General features: G+C 39.5%; 1 protein-coding gene across 2 annotated transcripts in view; it reads right to left on the reverse strand.

The window, feature by feature from the left end:
- The window catches only part of STK32A (serine/threonine kinase 32A), a 106,085-nt gene extending 82,408 nt beyond the window's left edge, over positions 1-23,677 (reverse strand). For both annotated transcript variants that reach the window (XM_027841922.1, XM_027841921.1), the window contains exon 1: positions 23,544-23,677. In XM_027841922.1, the coding sequence (XP_027697723.1) occupies positions 23,544-23,662 (119 nt within the window). In that variant the 5' untranslated portion in view covers positions 23,663-23,677. The remainder of the gene's footprint in view (positions 1-23,543) is intronic.
- Positions 23,678-24,388: the final 711 nt, after the last annotated feature.

A 24,388-nucleotide genomic window follows, 5' to 3' on the forward strand; every position in this document is an offset into this window, starting at 1 on the left:
CAAGTCACTTAACCTCTTTGAGCATCAGTTTCCTCATCTGTAAAATAGAGGCAGTCATATTTAGCCATAACATAAAGTTAATGGTAAGCTACATCTGAGAAAATAGGATTTAGAGTTGAAAGAAACCTTACAGATCATCTAATGCAATTTTCCCATTTTGGAGTTTATCACATCCTATATTTAGAGCTCAAAGGTTATTCAGTCCAACCTCTTAATTTTAGAGATGAGGGAACTAAAATCCCAAAAGATTAAATGACTTGTTAAAGGTCACACAATTAAAATGTAGCAGAGCTAGGAACTAGGTCCTTATAATTTCAGGAGGCAGTGTGTGCGGTACAGTGGAAAGAGTAAGGGATTTTGGAATAGGAAGATCTGAGTTCAAATTTTTACTGCTACCTGTGTGACCTGGGATAAGTCACTTAGCTTCTCTCATTTTCTCAGCTGTCAAATGGGGGAAAAGAGTGTGTTTATTAAAGATCTCTTGCAACTCTAAATCTATGATAAGGCGATCCTAAGATTCCAAATACAAATCTAGTATCCTTTTCATTAAACCATACTGCTTTCTCATAATTATTGTGAAAGCATCATAAAATTCTATATAAATATTAAGGAATTAAACAATGAGAATGCAGCACAGTTTGCTAGGCTGTTTATACCACTTTTCCCAACATGTAATGTTTGTTTTTTTTAAAAAATTAAATTTATTTAATCACTTTTGATATAGCACACACTTCCCTCCAAAATCTTTAGGCACAATTTACTACTTGCAAAAAAAAAAAGCTAGTTTGTTGGTTGTTAACAGAAAGGTAAGCTATGTCCTTTAAACTCAGATAATATGGAATGAAGTAATCTTTGCTTCCAAAAGACCAGTCTTGGCTCATAGAAGAGATATTCACAAACTCATGGATTTAGGAGTAGAAGGGAACTTAGAGGCTGTATCTTTCAACCCTCTCATTTTGCAGATGAGACAACTGAGAGGAGAGAGGTCAAGTGAGTGCCCTGGGTCACCCAGGCAGTGAGCAAGAGATGGAATTTGAACCTTGGTTTTCTGATTGAAATATGTATTTATTATATCATATTTATGAAAACATCTCACTGCTATAATTATTTTTATTTCTCTAGAAAAAATTAATATATTAGCTATGGAATATGTATCTAGATCAATGGTGTCAGATAGAAACAGGAGCCACTCGCCGTCCATAAGGATCCCTGTGGACCACAGATTGACTTAGAAAACCATATATTAGCATTATGTTCTACTGTATTTTTATTTATTTTGTTAAACATTCCCCAATTTTAATCTGGTTCAGCCCCAATGCCATCTGCCACATGTTTGCCACTTCTGGCCTATGTGATTAAGACTGACATACCAGATATTTTATTCATGTTAACTCACAGAACTGAGTTATGCAATTCATGCACCTTAGCACATTAAACAGAATCCTCATGGTATGGTTCTTCTCTTAGAACATATATATATATAGATTTGTTACAGGGGAGGGAAACCCCAAAATGGTTAAGAATCCCTGAATTGGAAAGACTCAATGGTGTAGAGAAAGAACTCTAGAATGAGATAAAGGAGACCTGAGTTCTTAGTCCCAGGTCAGGCACTAATTTATTCCTAAGAACTTTTAGCAAGTCATCTCTGCTCTTTAGACCTCAGTTTTCTAAACCACAAAAAGTCTCTTCTAGCTCTAAAGTGCCATTATCAGACATAACCTTAAAGGGGGAGAAGGAGTTATATGCCTTTGCAAAGAGGGAGGAACACCAAAGGCAGCTATAGAAAGAGGCCAAAACTACTTGCCAGTTTTGCCTATGGCCCACGCTACCTTAGCTTTAATATGAGGACTATAATATTTGTACTACCTATTTCACAAGGTTGTGGGGATCAAATGACATCATGCATATAAAATACCAGGAAATCTATAAAGTGGTACATAATCATTACTATTATCATCATTATTAGAAACAGGTTCAGTCAGGTGCCTGAAAATTGCATCTTGAGCAGGGTTGGACATTCCACCCCTACCATTTCCATTTTTTTGCTCAGTAGTGGAACTGTGGCAAGTATCAGCAGAGGCAAAAAGCAAGCAAGCACTGGCTAGTCTCCATCCAGCCTTTTTTCTCTCATTGTTCCTCTCTCCTCTAGGAAGGGAAGGTCTTTAAATATAGGCAATAGTTCTCTATAATAAAGAATAAGAGATCTAGGGGAGGATGTAGGGTAGGGAGAGGAAGTCAAGGCTGAAGCACCTTTATCTAGACTCGAAAATAAGTTGATAAAATCTCTATGAAGTATGCAGGCCTACAGAGGATGATCATGCAGGTCAGTGGTTCTCAAACTTTTTGGTCTCAGGATTCCTTTATACTCCTAAAAATTACTGAGGAACATTTGTTTATGAGGGTTATATAAGTAACATCTTAGTATTATTATAGAAATAATTTTTACCTTGCAGACCCCCTTAAAGAGTCTTGGGTACCCCTAAGGATCTGCAGAACACCCTTTGTGAACTGCTGATATAGAGGAAGAGGGTGAGGCCCAGATAAGAAGGAATGGACTCCTAGTATATAATATGAGTAAAAATTTACTTAATTCATGAATTCAGTTAATGTCATCCCTGTTCTTCAGAAGTGCTTGCATATATCAGGACGGAAATCATGGGTCTCATATCCTCAACCCCTCGAAGGTAAAGATAATGAGACAGGGAGGAGGTGTGTATGAAGGAGTGGAGCATTGTAGGGGTGGCAGTGGTATTGCGTATATTAACACAATTCCCAGCCAAACATTCAGACATAATGCAACCCTATTAAAATGAACATACGTTCATTTCCCAGGATCATATTCTTTATCCACTAGGCCCCTTAGTAAATAAAAAAGGAGATCTCTTTGTCTTCTATTTAACCATTTCTGTAGACCTGCTAATTCCCCCATTTCTATAACTATGTAAGTTATAGAACCTATATTGCTTTATTTACTTCTTGTTCGGGTCTCTAACAACATCGATTCTGGATATAGTGTACAGTGGTTTAGGGTGATATAGGATGAAGAATAGTGGAAATTCAAAAGACAGGTACATTGTTTTAAGATACATGGAGGGTATAGGTAGTGTAGTATACTATCAATGATTATTTATATGGGAGAAGTAGTAAAAAGTCTGATAAATGATGGGAAAAGGTGGTAGAGTAGTTGTGTAGCAAGAGAGGAAAATTAGATGAATATAGATGAATATCACTAGTGTCCATAAAATACTACAACAATAGGAACATTTATATAGTACTTTAAGATTTGCAAGATGCCTATCAAATATTAATTCATTAAAAGAGCTCAACCCAGGCCTTCAGAGTTCTGGGGAGATCTACTCCGAGGAAAGACATTGACTAGAATTAAACAGGATGAGAAGGCACAGGTGAGAAATGGTCTAAACAGTTAGAATGCTCATGTTAATTAGATCATAGATTCATAGGGTAGTGGAGTAGGGCATTGGATTTGGAATCAGGAAAAACTGAGTTCAAATCAGTATAGACACTACCATTTTGACCCTAGACAAGCTACTTAACTTCTATCTGCCTCAGCCTCCTCTTCTATAAAATGGGAATCATAGCATCTATCTCCTAGGGTTGTTGTGAGAATAAACTGAGATAATTAAATAATACCTAACATTTATATAGTGCTTACTATGTGTCAGGACTTGCTAAGCACATTACAACTGTTATCTAATTTTATCCTCACAACAAAACATTAAAGCACATACAAATACTATTACTATTATTATTAATAATAACAAATCATCCTTAAAGATGGTTACTACCCTATGTTGATATAATGACAAAGTCTTTAGTACTCATTTATCCCAAGATGTCCCTATGAGTCTATTTCTGTGGAGGTTAGCTGGAGATAGCTCTGAATCCAAGAATCTTAAAATGGAAGGGTCCTTGAAGGTTATCCAATAGAGAGGTTCTTAGTCTGGGGTTCATGGACTCCCAAGGGATCAATAAGTAGATTTCAGTGGAGTCCATGAACTTGGGTGAGAAAATATTCACTTTTTAATTTTTGTTTTATTTTATTTATTCAGTTACTTTTTGGTGAGGCAATTGGGGTTACGTGACTTGCCCAGGGTCACACAGCTGGTAAGTGTTAAGTGCCTGAGGCTGGATTTGAACTCAGGTCCTCCTGACTCCATGGATGATGCTCTATTCACCATGCCCCCCACTTCTCTTTTTTTTTAAACTAATGTTTGGTTTCCTTTGCAATCCAATGCATTTTATGAGAAATCCATAGTGTTCTTCAGACTGCCAAGAGGTATGTGACAAAAAAGGTTAAGAGCCCCTGAATTACAGTCCAGACTATCCCCACTTTTACAATGTTGGCATCTCCTATGGAGGGATACTTGAACACTGATTGGTTTCAGCTTCTTCCTGCAATATTAAGTAAGATGCATTGTTGTTGTTGTTCAGTTGTGTCTAACTCTTCATGACTCCATTTGGGTTTTTCTTGGCAAAGATACTGGAATGGTTTGCCATTTCCTTCTCCAGTTCAATTTACAGATGAGGAAACTAGGACAAACACGGTTAAATGACTTGCCCAGGGTCACACAGCTAGTAAGTGTCTGAGGTCAGAAGAGCTACATGCAACTGAAAATGACTCAACAACAAACTTGAGATGGCATGAGTGAAAAGGGCAACACACATGGTGGTGTTATTTCCCTAAAGGGGAGTATCAATGCATAATAGCTATATTATTTAAGTTCAGCTTCCCTGCAAGAAAGCATTGCTATTCTGTAATATCTCAATCCTTCTGAAGATAATTACAATAATTAAATGATCAGTGTGGTTTACATGCTAAAATAATTTCTGGGCTTATATTAAAATTTAGATCATTATAAGTTAGTCCTGGTAAACAGTAGGTATGGGAAAGTGATATAAATAATATTTTCTTCTATCCTTGTGCGTATACTTTCACCTACTGTAGGTGTTTTCACTCTGATAGTTACTTTACATGGTAGGCTAATTTTGATCTTGGTCAGTGAGTTTCAGTGGGATTTGTAGGAGAGTATAACAGGCAAAAATAATTCTATGTGCTAAAATGTCGGGAAGAGAAATCAAGATTTCTCAGAGTATGAGCTAGGAGTATTCATAGCAAGTTCTCAGATGCCTTGAAGGAAATGTCACCTTTTGTGCTAAGAGATCCCAAGAGAGCCAGTAAGAGGACGTTTAAATGAACTTTATCTTCATTTAAGTGAAGAGGCTGAATTTAGATATTTTCATTGCAACAGGGGTGAATTTCTACTCATGTTGCTGAATGAATTTTCCAAGATCAACTCTATTAGAGGCTTCCAAAACTTTAGATAAACTAGGATAATGTGGCATGCTTGTCTTCAGAGATGGTTCCACATTTTATCACAGAAAATCTGAACTTTATAGGGTTCAACTAAAAAAACTGGTGCATCACATCTTCAAGAAAAAAAACCAATATAAAATCATATGATTATATCAATAGATACAGAGCTTTGGTAAAATATAACACCTATACTTCCTGTATTTTTAGTAGGAAAGAGCTTGTATTTTTAAAAACTAGAGGAATAGAAGGATTTTTCCTAAACACAATAAAAAGTATGTAAAACCAATGTGTGTAGTGGAAAAACATTTTTTCCCATTACAGAACAGGGCAGGACTATGTACTCTACAATACCATTACTTTTTTTTAAAGAAATGCTAGCTAGTACAATAAGACAAGAGAAACAAATATAAGGAATAGGCATAGTCATAGAAGAGGTTAAAACATCTGCTATGGAGATATGAAGGTATATTCAGAAAACTCCAGTGATTCCACAAAAACTAATAATCAAGATAATAAATGGTATCACCAAGGTATTAGATTAGAGCTAGAAGGGAAGTCAAATCTCCCCTCCCCCATTTTATAGATGAAGAAATTGAGGCACAGGTAGGTTATGTGACATGTCCAGTGTTACACAGATGTCTGCTGGAGGACTTGAATCTATCTCTTCATCACTCCAGGTCTAATATTCTATTCATGGTGTCATACTACCTCTCTGACAGAAGGAATTGATTCTATTTGTAAGTCTTCAAGCAGAGACTAGACAATCATTTATCATGTTTGTCATAAGAGGGTCTCATTTTGTGTATGTGTTGGATTAGCTGACTTCCAAAGTCCCTTCCAACTCTCAAATTCTGATTTTGTGAAACCCATAAAAATCATCAATATTTCTATATAGTTCTCAAAAAACCCCAGAAGAAACAGAAAAATAATTATAAAATTCCCATTAAGGAAAATTATTTTGATAGAATGTAACAATTTAACAGAAATAAAGGGAGAGTTAAATAATTGGACTGGTTAGGTCAAAATTATAAAGATGGCAATGCTACTTAAATTAATTTATAGATTTAATGGAATATCAATCATATAGTATCCTATTGGTGCATTGTTTTAGGTGTTGTACATACAGGTACAAATAATGAAGCAATCCCTTCTCACAAGGAGCATACATTTGAATGAGAAAGGTATCAAAGTTGGTACTAGATAAATAAAGGAAATTGGAACAGTGAGATATTAAAGGTAATAAAAGACAGATATCAAACCAACTGCAGGACAATATTCCCTAGTGTGGCCTGAACCAGATTAAAATAGAGTTGGGAAATATTTAACAAAATAAATAAAAATACAAAAACCTTTTCTAGACCAATATGCTCCATAGGACCCTTATATACTGGTTCAGTAGCCCTATTTGCAAGTTTGACATCACTGATCCAGGAGAACCAAAGGTATAAAATAGGCTGATATTTGATATCGCCAAGATTACAAAACATTGGGGAGGGGAGCCATTCATTAGACAGTTAACAACAATTTAGAAAATTGTATAGTAGTTGGGTAAGAAATAGGATATCATAAATATATATATACATATATAAAACATATATCTCTAATCACATAGTATAAGAAATTATTAGATCATACACTGTAATAAATTCCAAGTGGATAAATGGCCTAAATTATTATAAGAAATACAGTAACATTTAGGAAAAATGGGAATCCATCACAATTGTGGGCTAAGGAAAAATACTTATCTGTCCAAAAAATAGAAGGAAATATATGAGAAAATAGCTGGATTTGGTTATATGAAAATGAAGTTTGTGTATAGCAAAGAGCAATTAGCCATTTAAAATAAAAAGGAGGAAAAGTAGCCTGGGGAAAAAATCTTTTCCACGAATATTTCTGATAAAAGTGACATCCAGAATCTACAAGATATTGTCACAAATTTACAGGACAATAATATCCATTTTTCAAGAGGTAAGTGGATATGACCTGGAAGTTCTTGAAAGAAAAAAAAAATCAATACTCACCTGAAAACTGTTTAAATTCTATAATGAACAAAGTAAATATTAATACAACTCTGAGATGTTACTTACTAGGAATTACTTATTAATAATTACTTATTAGCAAAGGTAGTTAGAAGGATAAAACCTCATGCTGACAGGTTTGTGGAGAAATAAGCAGGCTATTCTATGCTGGTGGGGCTGTGAATTGATGCAATCTTTTCCCAAAACAATTTAGGACTATTCAATAAAAGCTACAAAGCTGTTCTTACCTTTTGGTCTTATGATTCCCCTACTAGGGCTATATCCTAAGAACTATTTTGACGGGGGGAAACGCTATCTATATAAAAATATTCTTTGTGACTTTGCTCATAATAGCAAAAAACTTAGAAATTTCCCTTGTGAGCAAAAATCAAGGAATGACAATAAATCATGGTATATGAATATAGTGGAATATGATTTCCTAGTAAGAAATAGCAAATGTGAAAGATACAAATAAATATGAGGATGTAGAGGAAGTGATGTGGAATGAAGGAAGAACTATGTACAGTACCTGCTGGCCATATACAAAAATTTTAAAAAGCAATGAAATCTGGAAAAGCACCCAGAAGGAAAAGAGTTCCTGACTTCTCTTTTTATTTCCTTTCTCACTAATGTCTCCTGCACAACTGTGGTCCTCTTGGCCAAGGTCATTCATTACAACTTTGGCATTGTGGAAGGATTCATGTTATGTATAAAACACAGGGCGATGACAATTGAGCCCCTTTATTTTTCTATTTCCTGGATGGGCTTAGAGATTTCTCAGCTACACAGTACAGCCCATCTTGCAACCAAATAAGCTATATAGATTCTATGTTTTCATTAAAGTTAAGATATACATTTCTACCTAGATGCCCCACTGGCAGCTCAGACTCAAACTGTTCAATACTGAGCTGATTGCCTTCCCTACTAAACCTATCCCTCCACCCAGTTTTCCAGTTTGTGTTGGGAGCACCGTCATTCTCCCTGTCAGCCAGAGTCAGAACCTCAGAATCTCTTCGTCCCTTCTCTGGGCCTCTCACTCACCAACTCTGAACCAGGAGACACCACAAGGTTCCCTACTCTCTCCAAGGGCAAAGCTTCTGCCACAAGGGTCCTGTACTTCTCCCACTTCACTGCTACCTCTCCCTACCTCCACGCCCCACCCCCAGCCTTCCAGCTTTGTCTCTGCTCAGATCTTGATGGTCATTATTGAACCCTGCCTGCAGACTGCTTCACCTTATTTCAACTGAATTTGTCCAGCACCAGAGTCTCTAATTAGGGCGTGGATAACTAAGATGTCTTCTATTCTTCATGAAAAGCATCATTTCTTCTTCCATGTTATCTACCCTTAATGTGTATTCACTGGTCATCAAAAGCACTTCTGTACAGGTACTTTTAGTACAGGTAGCCAAACATTTAAAAAATCCATGCAGCTAAAATGGGCAGGTATCCTTAATCTGAAGTCCCAATAATACTCTTAGAGAAAGGAAGGATGATTTTCGAGAGAATTTACCTTATAATTATGAATCTAGTGATGGATATATGCCTGTGCTGGGACAGGGCGCAGCCTAGCCAGATTTGGAGGTGCTCTTCACCAGGTAGGCCACAGGGTGATGAACTTTTTAGTCACAGTAAGTCCTGTACATTATCCATTAAGTTGTATAAGGTTTTTGATTTACATTGGTGGAAAGACTCCTCACACTGGCAATATCACATACCCTTTAATGATATGTGAGTATTATATAATTGTCATGATAGAGTTCATTATACTTTTCATATATATGTATAATTTATATGAATTATAGATGGCAGACACAATAAAACTGTAGTAAGTATGTAAACTATTGTTCAGTTCATATGCATCTGAAAGAGAAAGGGAGAGGAGAGAGGGGAAAAGAAAAAGAAAGGGAGAAAGGGGGAGAGGGAAGAGTGAAGAAAGAGATAGACAGAGATGATTTTATTAGTGTAGGGGAATTCTCAATGTGAAAAATCCCTCTACCAATGCAATTTATGATCTTCTAGGCCCTTAAGAAAATTCTTTAAAAAAAAAAAATTCTTAGGGTTTATAAATCTGACTTGCTTAGCCATAGTCATAAATATTTGTCAGAAACAGGACTTGAATCCAGGTTTTTTGGACTCTAAATCTAGACCTATATCTATTATGCCAGGTTGCCTCTCAAGATCAAATTTTTTTTGGGACCATATCTGTGATTTTACCCTCCTCAGGAGGATAGTCTTTACTGATATAAATCAGTATCTGCTTTGAAATTTATAGTTTTAAAAGTTGCCCAGGACACTAACAAGTTAAGTGGCTTGTCCAGGGACACACAGTCAGTAAATGTTAGAGATGGGACTTTAATTCCAGTCTTCTTAATTTGGAGGCCAGCTCTCTATCCTGAACACCACCCCATAATAGTTATTTGATAATACTTGCTGGAGTGACTAACTCAGACCACAGGATCTGACCTATGTACCTCAAATCTACAAAAATCTAAAATCTTGCTTGGTTCCAGAGATGACAGATTTTTTAAATATAGTTCATTAGAAGACTGATTTTATTTCTCTACCTCTGCATTTCTTCTGACCTTTGGGTTTCAGAGGGCAGAGTATGGAGAATTATTCTATTCATTGCCAGCAATGTATCCACACCAAAGTGGTATCTCTTGAAGCCTCTCTAGAGAAAATCTGGCTATTATTATTTTGTGCATAATCTCAGTAGGCAGTTACCTCTGGGAATGCTATAGCCAGTAAACAGGGAATAGGATAACAACATATTGTCACAAACATTACAAAATCAATTTTTTCAAGGCAGGTACCCTGATGGTGAAAGGGACTTTTACTCAAAAGCTATCTCAAATAGCACTCCACATAAGTAAATGCAAAATTTATGTGATTTTTTTAAAAAATGGGCCTTGGACCACATCAACCTGTTTCAGACATACAGTCTAAGTAGAATCAGTCTGGGTCATTCCTGAGATTGGAGACAGCTACTTGTGATTCAGGTAGTAGAAGAGTAGGTCTTGACCAGGGTGAGATGCGAGTCAGGCCTTGACTGGGCTGAGTAATTACACAGCCTGGCTCCTTCTCTAAAAAGTGATACATGGTAAGACAGAAAGTCCAACTGGCTTTCTGCCTCTTCTACACCCTCTGTTGGAAAGGTAATTTGTCTTCCCTGATCTCTGGCTTCAGAGTTCCAGGGCAGAGATAAACTTCAGTCCAAATTCCCAGCACTGTCTCCAGCAAGCAAGGGTTCATGCTCTCCGGGAAGTCCTACCTGATCCCTGCCTCCCCAAAATGGTGCCAGGACACAGATGGAAATCTTTTTGATTCATTAAGGTAGCAATTTCCTCCACCCTCAAAAACAGCAACCTATTGACTACATGCTTTTCTTTCATCTGGCTTGGGCTCATTGAAGACAATGGTGATGTGGATGCCTCGGCACCCAGACATCCATCAGAGGTTCATTGCACTGAATAGGGTTGGGATAGAAGAAGAGAAGAAAATAAATCAGAAGTTCTGAGAACTGGAGAAGTGTGTGTGTGTGTCTCTTTGTGAGTTCAAATTCGGCCTGAGACAGTAGCTGTGTGATCCTGGGCAAGTCATTTAACCATGCTTGCCTCAGTTTCTTATCTATATAGTGAGCTGGAGAAGGAAATGGCAAACCACTGTAGTCTTTGCCAAGAAAACCCCAAATGGGGTCATGAAGAGTCAGACACAATACATACATATATATATGTATGTATATATATATATATAACACATACATACACATACATATACACATACATCATATATATACATATATATGCATACACACATATATTACCAGAATATTTATGGGTCCTGTTTTGGAGATATTCTGGTAGCTCAATTCTCTTATTAGCTGATTCTAAAAAGTGTAAAATTTAGCATGGAGGAACATTAAATGATTTTTGGTTTAAAAAATACACTATTTCTCTTGATAAGAGACAGTGTTATGTAGCGTAAAGAGTACTGATCCTACAGTTAGGTGAAACCTGGGTTCTAATCTTGTCTCTGACATTACTAGCTGTGTGACCATGAGCAAATCCCTTAACTTCTCTCAATTTCATCATTTACAAAATTAGGGAGGACTCAGTGATCTCTAAGATTCCTTCTAAATCTAAATCTATTATCCCAAGGTAATTCCACCTATTAGGGATGCCATGAAGAGGGTTATTGTATAAGGCAGGAAGACTCACTAGATGACGTTGCAGGTCCCTTCTTAACCTAAGAATCTAAGATTTCTCAATTTACTAGCTCCTCTGTGAAGCCCTTCCTGATTGCCCAGGTGAAAATGACCTCTCCCTCCTTAAATGTTTCCTACATACTACCAAGGTTTCTCTTTTGCTCTTTATATATTTCTCCTTCCTCTCCCACTAATTAGGCTAAAAGGCCCTTGGGAGTAGGGCTTATATCAGGTCTATCTTTGTATCCGCAGCGCCAAGCCAAGCAAAGGGATAAGTACACAGTAAGTGTAAGTAATGTTGCTGTTTTCTGCATTCTTGAATTGTAGAGCTTGCTTCAGTTAAACATGCATTTTTGCCTGGCTTTTCCTGTAGACTTACTCTCCTATATTAGTGGCCTGCTGCAGTGACTGTGATCACAATTCATGCCCATTCCATGAGTACAGATTTCCCTTCTAATTCAAGGCTGCTTGTTCCTTCAATTATCAAAAAGCCCAGGTGAACCCTTGATACTGGTGGAGGCAGCTGATGCGGAAAACACCCAGAGGTAGTTTCTGCAGCTGCAAGCTTGATCATAATTAGAGAAAGCCAACTGGGGAACAGGCTTGAGGAGGAGCAACCATTCCATATGCATATAAGCTGCTTGTTTAGGTTGTGTTAGCAGCTCATGACTGCTGTCCAAAGAGGTGGGAATGAGGCCTTTATTTAGACTAGAATCTAAGTCACTAGCCAGGGCTGACAGTTTTTAACCCTTGATTTGCATTTGAAGGGAACATCCCAGTCAGGTCTCTGTCTGCTTGACTAGGTAAAAAAAAACCTTAATGTCTGATATATAACTAAGAAAAAAAGTTACTTGTCCCTTTAATCAACTCCTTCACTTACAATAACACCTGCTTAAGAGACCGCTGGTGTTCAGGGACCAACGTCTAATTGCCTGAATTTTACAAAGAACAATTTCATTTCCCTGAGGAGATATGCATTTTGAACTTGTATGATGAGCCCATCTGCTTAAGGTAACTATGGGAGGCCTAGCAAGTGCAGTAAGGTGATGAAATACTTCTGAATGGGGTGGTAGTTAAAAATGGATTGCTATGTTTGCTGATGGTAAAGGACTTACTGAGAATCGTGATAATACGTGTACAGTATTTGGCCATTTGCAATCGCTCGAGAGGCAGCATATGATAGTTATCAAGGAACCTTAAGAGTTAGAGGTCCTGGGTTCAAATTCCTACCTCTGAAGCTTACTATTTCACCCTGGCAAAGTCAGATAGTCTTCCTGGGCTTCTGTTTCCTCATTTGTAAAATGAGGTGATTACACTAGATGAAGTCCCTTTTAGCTTTAAACCTATTATCCTATGGACAACCTTGTGATGTAGGCAGAATGAATGTTACCTCCATCTTGCACATGAGGAAACTAAGGTTCAAAAATTCTAATTATTTTGAGCAATAACACAAGGTAGGAAAAGTGTTAGGGCTGGGACTAGATGAGTCTAAATTTTTTGGTTTAAGGTCAACTCTGAAATCGATATGGCAGAACCTTGACTTGAACCTAAACTATCAGTATCCTCAACTAATGTTTTTTTTGTTTTTCTTGCATTTAATTTGTAGGACAATGAGCCTGATCATCGATCATAAGAAAGGGAGCCTAAAAGGAAGAAACAGATGGTTGAGGCAGTACAGCTCTGCATGTGGAGACTGCTGTATGCAGTAGGTGCTTTATAAATGCATGTTGGTGTGATTGACAAGAATCAGCTTTCATATCAGAAACCTGTTAAGGACAATGGCAAAAAAGAAAACTAAGAAGAAAGTGGAAGAACTGCAAGATAAAGAAGAATATGAGCCAGAAAAAATCCTTGACCATCGACTGGTGAAGGGCCATGTAGAGTACCTTGTAAAGTGGAAAGGCTACTTGCAGAAAGAGAGTTCTTGGGAACCAGTGGCGAACCTAGAGTGCCCTGACCTCATTGAGGAGTTCTTGAGATCCCAGATAGCCCATGAGTCAGATGAACCCAAGGAAGGCAGAAGTAAAGCTAGCATGTGTAACAGAGGCACAAGACAGGAGAGCAAATCAAAAAGCAAGAAAGAGAAGTCCAAAAAGCCACAGGATTTGGCCCAAGAGTTGGAGGCAGAGAAGATTATTGATGCTGAAAAAACCAATGAGGGGCTGAAGTTGTTGGTGAAATGGAAAAACAGTGATAAAGCTGACTTTGTTCCTGCCAAGGAGGCCAATAGCAAGTGGCCCCAGCTGGTCATTAGCTTCTATGAGGAGAGGCTGAGTTGGAAATAGCCAGCGGACTAGAGTGGTCACCAGAACTAATTCTATCTTCAGCCAGCCTCTAGGTTTCTGGGTCAATGGATTTGAAACAGATGAGGGGAGAAGAGGCTGTTTTGAGGCCACAGAGGTGGCCTGAGATGTCCTTAGACAAAGGAGCCAATGCTTTGCTTGTGTCCTGTGGCATCCCAAGTACATTAAACATTTTTGGGCTGAATAAGTTTGCCTGCCCATGCCAAGTGAGGGAGAAAGCGATTTAGGCAGGAATTTTTTGTACTTTGCTGAGCTGAGAGGCAAAGAATCTTCCTTGAAGAGCAAAACTTATAGAGTTAGGTGTGTGGGAGACCAAAAAAGTGACTACAACTTCTCAAAGCTCTTCTACATAGTGTGGTTAACTCTTCATTTTTATCCCATAGCATTGTGTCAACTTTGACTCTTACTGATGTATCATTTAGAGGTGAATGGATAGGGTCATTTTTTGTTGTTGTTAAAATGGGAATGGGGGAGGTAAAAGGATAAGAATTCAAAGTCCAGAAGCTTAACTTTAAAAAAAATATATCACTGGCAATATAAATGAGCACTACAAAAGAACTGTTGTTTTTTTCAATTGTGTCCTACTCTTCATGACCCCATGTGGAGTTTTCTTGGCAAAAATACTGGAGTGGTTTGTCATTTCTTTCTCCAGCTCATTTTACAGATGAGAAGACTGAGGCAAACAAGGTTAAGTGACTTGCCCAGGTTCATACAGCTTACTAGCTTATTGACTATTTACTTACACAACTTACTAGTGTCTGAGGCCAGATTTGTACTCGCCAAGACGAGTTTTCCTGAATCCAAGCCCAGCACTCTATTCACTACACCACCTAGCTGCCCCAGCAAAAGACTGTATGAAGCTGCTAAGGTATGCTCTGCCTAAACTTGGTGCACTCCTGCTAGAATCACTTCAGGCTGGTTGTAGACAGAATTATTTTAGGACTTCAGACATGTTAGGGGAGAGAAGCACAAATAGGCCAGTCTGTTGTTTAGTTCAAGATGCTGATTTTTTTTTTAAGTATAAAAGCACTTTACTGCCTCTTTCTCTCTTCATTCACCTTTCTCACACCCCAGGATGTCCCAAAGAGTTTGAGGCAGAAACTGTGTAAGAAATGATAGAGATTATGGAACAGGCCCTGAAGATCCTGGAGGTAGGTGAGAGTAAGGAACTGGCTGGTGGGGCTGGTAGAAGCAGAGAAGATAAGAGGCTGCTGGGGCTTTGGCTCTGGTTTCTGCTTCCTGCTGTCCTTAGCTATCAGCTCCTGGGTCACTTGATCCTCTGCCTGCACCCTTTTGGCTTGCTGCTGCAACTACCTCCAGACTCTCTGCCTCCCAAGCCACACTTAGTGTTAAGGGTGTACAGAGCCAGGTCTGTGCTATCCCTGGCCCTGTCTCCTCCCCGTGAGCTGCTTTCACCTCTTCAGTTCCTGGGTTTTCCAGATGCCTTACTTTTCTTTCAACCAAATGCCACCCAAGCCTCTGTGACCACTCTCCTGACTGCTCCAGGTGCCCTGTGGCTGATGGTTGGCCCCCCTTGCCATTAGCTGCCAGCACCATCTCTTCTACCTCAGCTTCTCTTTGGTGCCTCTCAGATGCCTGTTGTTCCTTATTCTGCAGGGATCTCTTCTGCTAATAGTGGCCTTTTACTTGGTCTTCCCTGGGGACACTCCTCATCTCCATCTTCTTCTGGCCTCTATCTCTTGCTACTCTGCTCTACCTGGCAGCCCAGTGCTCCCTCTAACACCAGGGTGATGACAACACTGAGCTGGGCAAAGGGACCTGGGGGCAGAGGGATAGGAGAAACAGAATGCTGGGAGTAGGCAGAGTTGGGCTGCAGGAGAGGAAGCAAACCCCAGTCCCTGCCCCTTGGAAAGCTAAGCTAGGGGCTTTGGCAGTATTTAGTCAACTCCCAACAACAGTTCTTCAGGAGACCCACTATCTGCCCTTAAGTCAAAAGGGTTTAGGGGCCAAGGGGTAACCAGCCCTACTCCCTACCAGAGAGCAGGCCTTCAGCTAGAGGCAGTGGTTGGCCTTCCCTCAGTGACATAGCTCCCAGATGAAGACACAGGTGAAGGGCAGGGTCAGAAGGGTGCTGTGATGGGGCACTGCATTAGTGCTGGGCTCTTGACAAGAGGCCTCCTGGGGGAAGCTACAGTCTCATCTTCACCTGTCATCTGGACGAGTTTTGTGAGTGAAGGCAGAGGAGGGTCATTGGTTTGAAGGAAGTAGAGCACTAAGAAAATCAATTCATAATTTACTCAGAAGGGGGCCATTCCCTGTCAGTCCTCCTCCCTGAACCAAACAGCACCAGGTATAGACCAGAGGTCATACCAGCCCATCCAGGTCACAACAGAGATTCAGGAACCCTGAATTATATAAAGCTGATATGTTACCGAAGGAGACATCACCATGAAGACCAGAGGGCCCATGGCAGAACTGGATCACTGTGTGATAAGCTGAAGACACAGTCCAGACACTGTGCACCCCTGGGGACTCAGCCTCTGAGGACAGTCTGGACAAGTTCCACCACTGCCAGCCCCTCTCCCTCCTCCCCCTTCAGGGCTCCAACAAGTTCCCAGGCCTTCCCCAAACCCCTTTCTCCCACCTCTTCCTGGATGGGTAAAACAACGGGCAAGGACTGTGGGGAGGCTCAGATGCCAGGGCAGAGTCAGGAGCTGAAGGTGCTAGGAAGGAGGTGAAGGTTTCAGAGTCTTGGGGGGAAGCTAGAATGGAGGCCAAGCTTGAGGATCCTGTGGAGAAGGGCGGGCAGAGTCCGGAGCTTGAAGGTGGGGTGGGGGCGGTGTGTGCTACTGGGGCCCCTGCAAATTCCCCGGATTCAGTAAGAGGTCAAGATCACGCCCATGAGTATCAATGCCATTTGCAGAGGAGCCAAAGGGGCTGAGGACACAGCAAGGGGAGAACTCATCTTAGACCTCCTGTTAGTGTCTGGTCATGTCCTCGAAGCTGAGCAGAAAGCTCCTCAAGCTCCACCAGCTTCACCGTCTAGGCCTCAACATCTGGAGCCTCCGTCAGGGCCCAGGGCAGCTGCTGGTCATCTGGAGGTGCCCCTTCGGCTGACTCGGGAGCTGGAGTCTGGACTTCCTTCCGGTCTTGAAGCCGGACTGCACAGCCGATGGTCACTGAGAGGGGGCCTGGGACAAGGCTCCTGGGCACCGGATCTCCCATTTCAACAATAGAAAACACGCCCCTGTCCTCGTCTGTGATAATCCTGACCCAAGGCCCAATGCCCCGGAAGTATTCAGGGCCCAGGGCCGGGCGAGTTCAGGCCACGGGAAAGGCCGCTGACAAGCACGCCATGCACGCCGCGTCGTATCTCGAAGCTCTTCAAGACCGCGGCTCCTCTGGCCCCGAGGTCGGCGTCCGGCCAGGGGCGATTGGCCTGGTCCGATGCCAGAGGCAGCGTCCGAAGCTTCCGCGCGACAAAACCTCCACATCCAGCTCTGTCAAGATATGGTCACCGATCCAGAACGGGACAGGACACGGCTTCCGCCACTACCGGAAATAGGTCACCCGCAGATCGAGAAATCTTAAGACACTTCCGGCATTTTCGATGACCTTGGGAGTCGTCCGAGGTCAGCCCCGGACTCGGGCTGCACGTGGGTTCTCCAGCTCCATACTTCCTTATCTAATTTGCTTGCGGTAACGCGATTGGCCAGCTCTGGGCGGTGCCTGTCGTTGATTGGCCCTGAGCGAATATGACTAGTCATGACAACTACTAAGAGGCCAGGACGGCTGCATCGAAGCACCAAGGTGGAGTCCTCTGCCAGCTGTGAGCTCTCAGCTCCGCCTCTTTGGTGGCAGAAGTCACCAGCGAGGGCCCCTGTGGGGAGGGGGGGAGGGAGGTGGAAACACTGCCACCTCGGAGCCAAAATGTTAACTCCTGAAACCTAAAGAGAGCCCTACAATCTGCCATCTCTTCAAAAACTTGTTTTAATCCTCAGCTTGTCTAGCCAACCAATGATGTGGATGTGGGTCCCATATTCTTAGGCAAGATAATTTTTGTTTTTTAATTCTGAAACTACTGTTGATGGGGTTCTAATACTGATAACCAACACAGGGCTGAAAGCTTTAGAAAACTTCTGGAAAACAGCAAACGTTTAGGCAGGGGTTCACTTGAAGAAGAAAAAAAGCCTGGCAAAATTGAATTTCTTTAAAAAAATCCTTGGAATTTCCTTGTACTTCAAATGTTTGGTGTCTTGAATCATGAGACTCACAAGTTCTGATCTATATTGGCACTATACGAGAACACATTGCAAAAACAAACATTTTTTCAAAGCATATTTTTTTAGGTTTCTGTAAAAGATCCGATTAAATGTAAAATAGAATTAAAAAAAAATTTGCTCTATGTGGGATGTCCCGAGGGTTAATTGAACATACATGAAGTTCAATTTCCTGCACCTTCCATAATTACACCATCTTACATAATAACTTTGTTCGGAATGATCAACTTGAAGCTCATAAGGTGCTTCTTAATCATGGCACAAAGTTCCTGTCTTATAACACTATTCACCTTCCCTCTGTCCCTTTATCTATCCTTTTAAGGCAGGAAAGTGAAAGAGCAGAGTTTAGAAATACTTTTACCGTGAGGCACAACGAGTATCCTGCTTAAATCCCAGCTAACCAAACTTAAATTAGCTAGGCTTCCTTCCTTATTCCCTAAACTATGGTTAATTGAGATTTCACTAGAACCACAGAAGAGATTTTTCCCTTGTCCATCTGTCAGTCATGTTCACACAACCTGGAATATAATAGAAGAGAAATAAAAAATGTCTTGTTATGAGACCCCTACCTAATATGTTAAGAATAAGAGAATTTCTATCAGAAAAGCAAGTTAGCAAATAATTTAAATTATAATAAAACTCAAGGTGAAGTCAACCTAAAATTTAAGGCAAGCCCTATAAAATGGGAAGGAAGTAGATGGGAAAATATGGTATAGAGGAAAGAGCACTGGATGTGAAGTTGTAGGCACTGAGTTCAAGTTCTGACTACTACTTGTATAACTTTGGGCAAGTCACTGCAACTCTTTGACCTCAGTTTCCCTATCTGTAAAATGAGGGATTTGGACTAGATGGTCTCTAAGGAACATTTTTCTCTACTGGAAGATCATTATATAAATTGAAGCAAAAGAGTTGGTTGAATTTTTAAAGAAGGGATTCTTGACTTTAATGAAAGGGGTTCTTAACTTTTTGTGTCCTGGACCCTGTTGACAGTGTGGTGAAGCCTATGGGCCCCTTTTCAAAATATATAAATATATTTTTAAATAATGGAAGGACATGCTAAATTTCTGTTAGACATTAGTGAGAATAAAAATGTGATTTTTCTCTATCCAAGTTCATAAACCCCCTGCAATCTAGCCATGTATCTCTTAGGGGTATAAAAACCCCATGTTATTGGCTTAAAGCTTCCTGTAGTGACAAAAACTTGTATGGGGAGAGTGGAATGATTTCACATTGGATATTGGTAATAAAAGGACAGAGTAAAATCACTGTACCTCCTGCAAAGGTTAAGTTGTTAGATAATTCAGATTTAGAATGAGGAAAAAAAAACACTGTAGGAAATGGAAAATTAAACAAAGATACTCTCTCTCTCTCTCTCTCTCTCTCTCTCTCTCTCTCTCTCTCTCTTCCTCCCCCTCCCACCCTCTCCTTTTCTCTCCCCTTTTCTCTTTCCCTCTCCACTTTGGGAGTTAATTAAATAAACAGATTTCACTGTACAGTAGTTACACTGTATTTTAAAAAGACAAATGACCTGTTTTATGTACTAATTCCCCAGAGGTTGATCCCTAAGCATAAAATACAATCTTAATTACGTTTCCATTATTATCTGTTGAATAAAGACGTTTTTGCCTTTGCTTGACTATGAAAACTGAGTGGTACTGCATATTTAAACTTCAGCCACATTTCATTTGTTTTAGGGACTAAATGAATAGCTCATATAATAAATTCATATAATTTACATAAAGAAAAGAGAGGCAATGTGGTGGAAAGGTCAGAGACCTGGCCTAGGAGTCAAGAAGATCTGGTTTCAAGTCCTGCCTCTGACATAAACTAGCTGTGTGAGTGTGGGCCAACCCCTTGACATCTCTGAACCCTAGGCAGTTCTATAAAACTATGTTATAGACTAGTTGCTCATCTGTGTTGATGGAGGGAGTTTGCACACTGGAAGTTGACTTCACTGATAAAATAAGTGTTCTGATGACTCTCTTCCCCACCCCTCACCCCCAATAAATAAATAAGTAAAAAGAAATGTATACACATAGACAGGTATGTTTCTACTGGCTGGTAATACTTTACCTTCTCCATTCTCTAACACTAAACTTTAATATATTTCAGAACAAAACTTGTTCAATTCAATTCATATTCATCTGCTTCCATGAGTAACATCAAGACAGTGTTAAAACACATCATAGGGTTATAGTTTTGGAGTAGAAAGGAAACTCAGAGTCCAACTCTCTCATTTTATAGCTGAGAAAATGGAGGCCGTGTGTGGTTAATTAGGTTGAGAAGGCAAAGAAGGCCTAAGATTTCCACCAGTGGAAATAGCACTGGACACTTCCCAGCCCCCTCATGAGATCATGGATCCTCTGAAGTATCCAAGTAAGTATACTTATTGAATGTGCCGATTTCTTAATATGAAAATGGACTTAATTTCTTGCATTTGCTCTAACCTTTCCTGGATTTTCCCTTTATCCAGATAGCATCCCATAACCCTGGAACTCTCAGACCAGTCAGTATGGATTTGGTCAATATATTTCAAATGCCTAAATTTTCCATGGCTAAATTACTTTGGGAAATGCTGTTTGAGTTACATTTATGAAGTCATTTAAAAAAAATGTTACCTATTATATTCAGATTCATCTCTTTTTCTCTCTTAATCCTTATAACATTTTCTGGATCACATCATAATCCTTCCTTACTCTTTAAGTCTTACACTGACCTCTAGCCAAAGGAATATGATTCTCATTTGAAATTTCAATGAATTTTTAAAAGGCCTTATGTAAGAAAAGCAATACTTGACTTTTTCCTCCTGATGGGTACCCATAGGCAATTTATGGGTACCAATAAGCAACCTATAGGGCTGCTTAAAACTCTGCCACCAAGTCTTATAGACAAGCTAGTTTAATTGCCAAGATGTCAAGGAGAAAGACCATTGTAAGAATTTTCTAAAGACCAACTTCACCTTTTTATAAACTGGAGAGGCCAATGATTACTTAAGTTACTTGTGTACACCAAAGTCCTCAGGCAGAAAAGATTTTGTTGTCAATGGAAAAAGACTAGTCCAAAAGTGGCACCACATTTGCTCCCACTTATAGGCAATTGTCTTATTGTGAAAGATACAACCTTGGATTGAATCTGTACAGCAAATGTTCATTCACTTGAAATGTGACCAAATGACAAGGGATCAAGGTTAAGGAAAACCTTATCACTGAATCATTCTTTCCATAGTTGACAATTTAATATCCCTTTTACTAAAGAATGGTCTTCCATTAGCATGACCCAAGTCTTCATTCTGAAACCTCATTACAGGCCTGGAATTCACTCATTGGAATTACCCTCCTGCCCCTGCTGCCTCTCCCTCTAATTGGTTGTCTCCTTCCAGAACTTCCATTTAAGAAGGAAGCCCCAGGCCAGCCATGTCTCATTCCTCTCCAGGATGCACTCAGGATATCCTCTACCATGCTCCCATGTCAGGTACCTTTATCTCTTCCTCCTACTCCCACTTTTCAGCTTCCTTTTATGTGTTGTTTTCTCCTTGAGGGCAGGGACTATCTGCTTGTACTTGTATTCCCAGCACTAAACTCAATGCTTGGCACGTAGTAAGCACTTAATAAATGCTAGTTGACTGACTGAATAATGCCAAATAGAAATGGGTGAGAAAAATATTCTAGAAGATAATTCCAAAATTTCAATCTCAAATTCAAAATTCTGATGACAAATGATTTCAACAATTCGACAAACAATTAAACACGTACTGTGTGCCAGGTGTGGCAAACAATAGAGGTGAGAAAACTGACTTCAGAGCCACGATAAACTGGATTCAAATTCTACCTTTAATACATACTGACTGTATGATCTGGGCAAGTCACTTAACCTGTCAGGGCCCCAACTAACTCTCTAAGATCATACTTTTTACTTGGTATCTGTGAACTTAAAAAACAAAACATTTTGATAACTATATTTCAAAATAATTTTGGTATAATAATGATATCCTTCTTAATCTTATGTATTTTATTTTATATATTTAAAAACATTATTCTGTTCCCCAACTGATAAATGGTCAAAGGATATGATCAGGCAGTTTTCAGATGAAGACATCAAAGCCATCTATAGTCATATGAAGAAGCACTCTAAATGACTTTAGATTAGAGGAATTCAAATTAAAATAACTCTGAGATACCACTTCACCAATTGGACTGGCTTATATAACAAAAAAGGAAAATGATAAATGTTGGAGAGGATGTGGGAAAATTGGGACACTAATGCATTGTTGGTGGAATCGTGAACTGATCCAACCATTCTGGAGAGTAATTTGGAACTGTGCCCAAAGGGCTATAAAACTGTTCATACCCTTTGATCTTGCAATACCACTACTGGATCTGTATCCCAAAGAGATCATAAAAAAGGGAAAAAGACTTCCATGTACAAAAATATTTGTAGTAGCCCTTTTCATGGTGGCAAAATATTGGAAATCGAGGGGATGTCTATCAATTGGGCAATGGCGGAACAAGTTGTAGTATATGAATGTAATGGAATACTACTGTGCAATAAGAAATGATGAGCAGGTGGATTTCAGAAAAACCTGGAAAGACTTGTTTGAACTGATGCAAAGTAAAATGAGCAGAACCAAGAAAACATTGTACACAGTATCAGTAACATTGTGTGATGATCAGTTATGAATGACTCAGCTCTTCTCAGCAACACAGTGATCCAAGACACAAGTACAAAGTATCCGTGATGGAAAATGTTATCTACATCCAGAGAAAGAACTGACTCTGACTGCAGATTGAAGCATACTTTTTTTACTTACTTTTTTTTATATCTTCCCTTTTCATCTGTTTCTTCTTTCACAACTGTGACTAATATAGAACTGTGTTTTACATATTTGCACATATATAACCTACATCAAATTGCCTACCATTTTCGGAAGAGGGGAGGGAGGGAAGGAGGGAGAAAAATCTGGAACTCAAAACCTTGTAAAAATGAATGTTAAAAATTATCTTGACATACAATTGGGAAAAAATAAAATACTATTTAAAAAATAAAAACATTATTCAGAAAAGGGGTCTCTAGGCTTCTCCAGACTGCCAGCAGGGGCCAGACACAAAAAAGGTGAAGCCTGAACTAAGGTTATAGGTTGTAGTGCAGTTGCTAATTGACATTAATAGAGAACGGTTCCTCACTGAAGAGTCCTCATCTCTATCAATGAAATCACAGGTTTGGACAAAAATAAAAGGGCAAAGTACTGGGGATACAAAGACAAAACATATGAAATAGTCTTTGCCCTCAAGAACCTTATATGCAAAAAAGCAGTGTGAGTATGTGTGTGTGTGTGTGTGTGTGTGTGTGTGTGTGTGTGTGTGTGTGTGTGTGTGTTTTCTGGTTGTGGTAGAAATAGACTCTAGAAAACCCTAATCTCCAAAAACTCAAGAGCAAAACACTCACCACAAATTAACCAGGAAGGGGTGTTCCAGACATTGCATGATCTGAAGTTCCTTGAAGACATTTCTTACTTCATTGCGCTCGACACACTTCTGTTTGTTCATGTACTTCATGGCATACATCTTCTTGGTGTCATTCTTCTGTACAATGCAGACCTGATAGAGCACATCCAAGTGAGGAATTGATTAAGAGAAACAATATCATGTTGGAGATAGAGAAGAGAAATATGAAACTCCTCCTTAGTAGTGCTGTCAGGGTTTCCTTGCCCAGCTCATGACTCTGAAAAGTTCTATTTTTTAAGACTTCCAATCAGATCTAAAGAAAAAAAATTTCAGGTCTCCTGAACAGTGTTAATTCAGCATTCATATTTTCTCAAATTCCTTCCCATTAATTAATCAGAAATTTTGGTGACTTTTTTTTTAGCAACCTTTGAAACTTTATAATGTCATTAAAACCTAAACTAGATTATCTGAAGTCCCTGCTTACTGAAAAGAGGTCTAATAGTTGGTGTGAACAATGTTGTAAATTTCTGTATTCTTCACAACCCAAATGTCACTTCCTCCATGAAGTTTTCCCTGATCCCCTGGATAATAATAACTTTCTCCCTCCTTGGAAAAAAAACACTCTGTTTTGTCTCCTTTTAATGCATTTAGAGATAGGGATAAAGAGTGGACCTGTGATTTCACTGATATAGGGAGCTCCCAGAGGAGAGAATGACCTTTATCAATACAGGTCAACACCTTCTCTGCAATTTATAGTCTTAGAGCAGACCTGCACAACTTGGCAGCAGGTAGGGGCCAAAATTAAAATAGGCTGAACTTCTTCTGGTCATAGACTAGAGGCAGATT

The sequence above is a fragment of the Vombatus ursinus genome, unplaced genomic scaffold (genome assembly GCF_900497805.2).
Source record: "Vombatus ursinus unplaced genomic scaffold, bare-nosed wombat genome assembly UNPS02014863.1, whole genome shotgun sequence".
Taxonomy (NCBI): domain Eukaryota; kingdom Metazoa; phylum Chordata; class Mammalia; order Diprotodontia; family Vombatidae; genus Vombatus; species Vombatus ursinus.